Source organism: Alosa sapidissima, chromosome 11 (genome assembly GCF_018492685.1).
Source record: "Alosa sapidissima isolate fAloSap1 chromosome 11, fAloSap1.pri, whole genome shotgun sequence".
Lineage (NCBI taxonomy): Eukaryota > Metazoa > Chordata > Actinopteri > Clupeiformes > Clupeidae > Alosa > Alosa sapidissima.
The window spans coordinates 4160517-4165262 of NC_055967.1; the positions used below are offsets into that span (position 1 = coordinate 4160517).

General features: G+C 40.5%; 1 protein-coding gene across 2 annotated transcripts; it reads left to right on the top strand.

Moving 5' to 3' along the window:
* Positions 1 to 144: 144 nt before the first annotated feature.
* nudt21 (nudix hydrolase 21) lies at positions 145 to 4400 on the top strand. Of its 2 annotated transcripts, XM_042108896.1 has the most exons (8): positions 145 to 441; positions 669 to 869; positions 1103 to 1166; positions 1281 to 1370; positions 2329 to 2404; positions 2531 to 2645; positions 3269 to 3306; positions 3983 to 4400. In XM_042108896.1, exons 1-7 carry the CDS (start codon positions 323 to 325, stop codon positions 3288 to 3290), a joined length of 687 nt encoding a protein of 228 aa, XP_041964830.1. In that variant the 5' UTR covers positions 145 to 322; the 3' UTR covers positions 3291 to 3306; positions 3983 to 4400. The 2 variants fall into 2 exon arrangements, with proteins under 2 accessions (XP_041964830.1, XP_041964829.1); XM_042108895.1 differs by lacking the exon at positions 3269 to 3306 and having other exon boundaries at positions 148 to 441.
* The last annotated feature ends 346 nt before the right edge of the window (positions 4401 to 4746 follow it).

Genomic DNA, 4746 nt, shown 5'->3' on the forward strand with positions numbered 1-4746 from the left:
GTTAATGTCATCTTTATTCTGTTACACTGTAGACGGGCTCTGGTTGTAGACATTCTCTGGTTGTGCATAGAAATTAATATCTATGGTGTTTTCTCCACCACTCTGATTGTCGTAAAGCTACAATGTGTGTCGCAGAACGGTCGTAAAACTTATAATCGCGCTTGAATAACCCGGATGTAGTTTCAAGTGGAGCAGTGCGTTTTCTTGCACGATAATAGAACTTCCACTTTTAAAAGGATTATTAGAGTAGTTTGCATTTCTACTGTAATTCTTGAGTGCATATCATAGATTACACATAAGTATAAATAATTGTGCCTCAACTATGTCGGTCGTTCCACCCAACCGATCATCAACCGGTTGGCCCCGTGGAGTCAATCAATTCGGGAATAAATACATCAGTCCGCCGGCCAAACCTCTTACCCTAGAGAGAACCATCAACCTGTAAGTACTGTTGATCAAAACATTAAACCATGTCCCAAAGTAATTACATGATTGTGTAGTTTTTTTTATGTCGCCAGCTAGCATTGCAACATTTGCAAGTTGGCTTCTGTTAGCCGATAGGCTAGCTTGTTAACTTAGATGTATTGACAAAGACTCATTCACACGTTAGTTACGTAATTGTCCCTCTTACGTTTTTCATACCAGTTTTATTTCGTTTACTCTTTCAGGTACCCGCTTACGAATTACACATTTGGCACAAAAGAACCGTTGTATGAGAAAGACAGCTCTGTAGCTGCTCGGTTCCAGCGAATGCGCGAAGAATTTGAGAAGATTGGAATGAGGCGGACAGTGGAGGGAGTCCTCATTGTACACGAACACAGATTGCCTCACGTTCTCTTGTTGCAGCTTGGAACTACTTTCTTTAAACTGTAAGTAACTTCGTTTGCTTCCTAGAGGTGTAGCCTAATTCATAAAGAAGCATGCGAGTTTCTTCAATGGTTTAAATGAGTTCATCCCAGCTGCGCGAATCAATTCACACATTCATTCATTCATTCGTTTCCATTGCAAACATTTTAAGTACTAGACGAATTGGCGCTTATCACTGTTTGCAAACATAGATACTATACATATTTACACGTACGTATGACTTGTGTATTTGCAGGCCAGGTGGAGAGTTGAATCCAGGTGAAGATGAAGTGGAAGGTCTAAAACGTTTGATGACAGAGGTAGTTACAGCTTTTATATTCTCATCATCATTGCAAAGTTGCACGGCATGTCTAACATCTCAGTAAGGTAGGAATATGACAATTCACACTTAACTGTCTTCTTGTCTTTGTTAGATTTTGGGGAGGCAAGATGGAGTAAAGCAAGACTGGGTGATTGATGACTGCATTGGAAATTGGTGGAGGCCAAATTTTGAGCCCCCACAGGTCAGTTCCATTTTTTTTTTTTAAGTATGGCAACAGATCATTAAGCTTGACCTTTGTGGAAAAAAGCAAAAAGGAAATGTACCAATTATTTTAAAATGTTCATCATGTATCTAGTAAGGTTTCTGTGACCGGTAGACACAACTAGGCTGGGTGAACCCAGTCTGATCTGATGGTGGTTTCTTTTCCACCCTGCAGCTCAGGCTGGAAACTTGTACATCTCTTTCTCCTGCTTCCGTTACACTTTTGCGGTGGCCAATCACAAACTGGCTTATCTACCTGGCGCGCAATTGGCAGGTTTAAAACTGTGACGATAGCGGGAGAGCCTGGAGTTTTCGAGTCGCTCTGTAAACGTCACTGGTCGTTGGTCAGATTGGTGAATGACTATCTAATTGCGTACAGAGTCATTTGAACTATGCCTGCCGATCACGTCTCTTGTGCAGTAGAAAATACATAGCGGACTCCCCAGACTAATAGATAGATGGATAGATAGATACTTTATTGATCCCCAGGGGAAATTCAAGGTCTCAGCAGCATACAGACAACACAAACACATTCTTTAACAGCAGAAAGAGTAATTAAAGTATATAATATAAAAACACAACTAAGCAATAAGGACAGTAGAAGATAAAGAATATGCTAAATATACTAAAATACAAATTATACTGCCAACCCTCACACATTTGATAAGAGCGCGTGGAGCCAATCAAATGAATGAATCTCACTCTCAATGTGTGAGAGTTGGCAGCTCTGCTAATGTTCAGTCTTAAAAGATTGTGCTTGGTCTGGTGAAAGCCAGACTAAGACACAACATAAACATTACAAAAGTATAGTATAGGTAGGTGTTGTCTCGCATGTGTTTTAACATCTGCAGTGTTTTATCTTATATCAGTGTTATTATGTCTGACTTGAGGTTGGGTTAAACAGCATTGATGAACTAACATGATTGCTTCTTCTTCAGTACCCCTACATTCCAGCACATATAACCAAGCCCAAAGAGCATAAGAAACTGTTCCTAGTACAGCTACAGGAAAAAGGTAAGAAAATGACGTTCTATATTTTCTCGCTTACTATAAGCGAGGAGATGTGAGACTATTGGTCAGCTTGCACTGCCACTGACCACTTTAATTGTTTTATTTCTTTGACCATCTTTGGCACTTTAGCACTGTTTGCTGTGCCTAAGAACTACAAACTGGTGGCAGCGCCTCTGTTTGAACTGTACGACAATGCTCCAGGCTATGGACCCATCATCTCCAGTCTCCCACAGCTGTTAAGCAGGTAGGACTGTGCTCTCATGTCTAACTGATCATTGTTACCTTAATGTGTAACCTTCCCGGGGTTACAAACCTAATCCTTAAAGGAGAATTACGGTATTTTTTTACAGGAATCACTGTTTCTCGAGGTCACCGGGTATTATCGGTACGAAAAAAGAAGGAAACCAATCAGTTCTACCTAGCTCGAGTTGTTGCTAGAGCTGCCAGGCAGCTACAGTGCTACACTCTGGGGCATGAACATATAGGCTCATGAGCATGCCCCCAGAGTGTAGCACAGTCTAGCAGCAACTCAAGCTAGGTAGAACCGATTGATTTTTTTTTTTTTTTTTTGTGCCGACAGTACTCGGTGACCTCTGGAAACAGAAATTTGTGGGAAAAATCACTGGAATTCTCCTTTATGATCTATCTGCATTCTATAGCTACTGCTGCATAACTTTAATCCCCAAATTTGGTTATCATATTTTGACACAAGTTGTTTGTGTGGAATGGGTCAGTCCCTTCCCTGACTGATTGATGTTGGCAAACATGAAGGGGAAACTATATTTATGCGTGTAAGTTAAGTGTATTTGTGTTACTGGGCAGATTTTATTGTACAGTGAGAATCTTTGTGTGCTGTTGTAATTTCAGATATACACAGGAGCTGTGTTAAATTCCTTATGCTATAGGTAGGGGATTTCCCACAGCAGCCAACCAACAACCAAGCCTATTTACCATCAAAATCAAAATCACCAACAAAGCAACCTTTGTGGGCCAAAAAACATCGCCAACAGAGCAGCCTTCAAGAGCATTTCACGGGGGGTTATCAAGCAGGCACTTTCCTTCGTCAGTGTTTCATTGAATTAGGCCCACCACACCCCCAGAAGGCTCAACAGTGGTGTCTCACGTCTCAGACCCACCCCCCCTCTACACTCACGATGGGTTCTCTATCAACAAAACCAACCAATTCTTCGGTCATTCGTCTTCATTGCTGTGGCTGTTTATGATCCGATCAGCAACATGACCACAAACCCTTGATGCGGGCACCCACAAATATCAACAAATTCTTCAGTCAATCCCCTTTGTTGCTGCAACTGTTTATGATCTGATCGGGAACAAAACAAAACGCAAGCCCTTCTGTGGGCACCCACAAATACCAACTACCAACAAATTCTTCACTCATTCTTCATGGTTGCTGTGGCCATTTATCCGATCAGCAACATAACTAGACAGACCACAAGCCCTTGATGCGAGCACCAACCAATACCAACAACTGATGTATTCTGAGTTGGGCATGAACTTTTTGCTGGAAGAATGTAGTCCCATGTCATTCTCAGTGGTGATGTTTGTTTGTTTTCTCCACAGGTTTAACTTCATTTACAACTGAGGTATACAGATGGTTTGGGATCAACTGAGCACCTCTGTGAGAGGTGGTGGGAGAGTGATTTCTGTACTGAGGAACTCATTGGAGTTCTTGGAGGCTAAAAAAGAAAGGAACCAAGGAAGGACCTCACTGCTACACATACTTTTTTTTTTCCATCTTTCAGTTTAGTCTATGTGAATTGATTTCCCTCCCAACTCTTTAAAAAAAAAAAAAGACAAAAAAAAAACTTAAATCTGGTCTGTTAAAATCTGGTTTTTCTGTGAATTTGTTGTTGTATTTCTATGTTTGATCAAGAGAAAATAAAATGTTTGTAGTAAATATGTGCGCACCGCAATGTTTTGATTTTACATCTTTGTACATCTGCCATTCCATTTTTTTTAAATAAACAATTCCATGGGAGTTACTGTTTATTTCCAATTACAGTCACCATGTACAGACAACAGTTTACAATATTTTCAGCATTACCTGATAAAGTTCCTTTGGAATTAAAATAACCCCATATCATCATCACATACCCTTTACCATATCTCACGGTTGGCATGGGGTACTTTCCATAAGATCATCTCTCAATGCAAATCAAACCAGTTATTAGGCTAACTGAGATAAAACCATCCCAATCTCTAGGTATGTTGAAGGGTATGTGATGTGGGGTTATTTTAATTCCAAAGGCCAAGGGAACGTTATCAGGATGTATAGTACCCTGGATCCATGAAATAACTGTCCTTAAAAAATAAAAATCTGCCTG

Coding starts and splice junctions, on each gene's coding strand:
- nudt21 (XM_042108896.1), top strand. CDS start 323: ATGTCGGTCGTTCCACCCAACCGATCATCAACCGGTTGGCCCCGTGGA. Junction 1,371..2,328: donor CAAATTTTGAGCCCCCACAG/GTCAGTTCCATT, acceptor CTTCTTCTTCAG/TACCCCTACATTCCAGCACA. Junction 2,405..2,530: donor AGTACAGCTACAGGAAAAAG/GTAAGAAAATGA, acceptor TTGGCACTTTAG/CACTGTTTGCTGTGCCTAAG.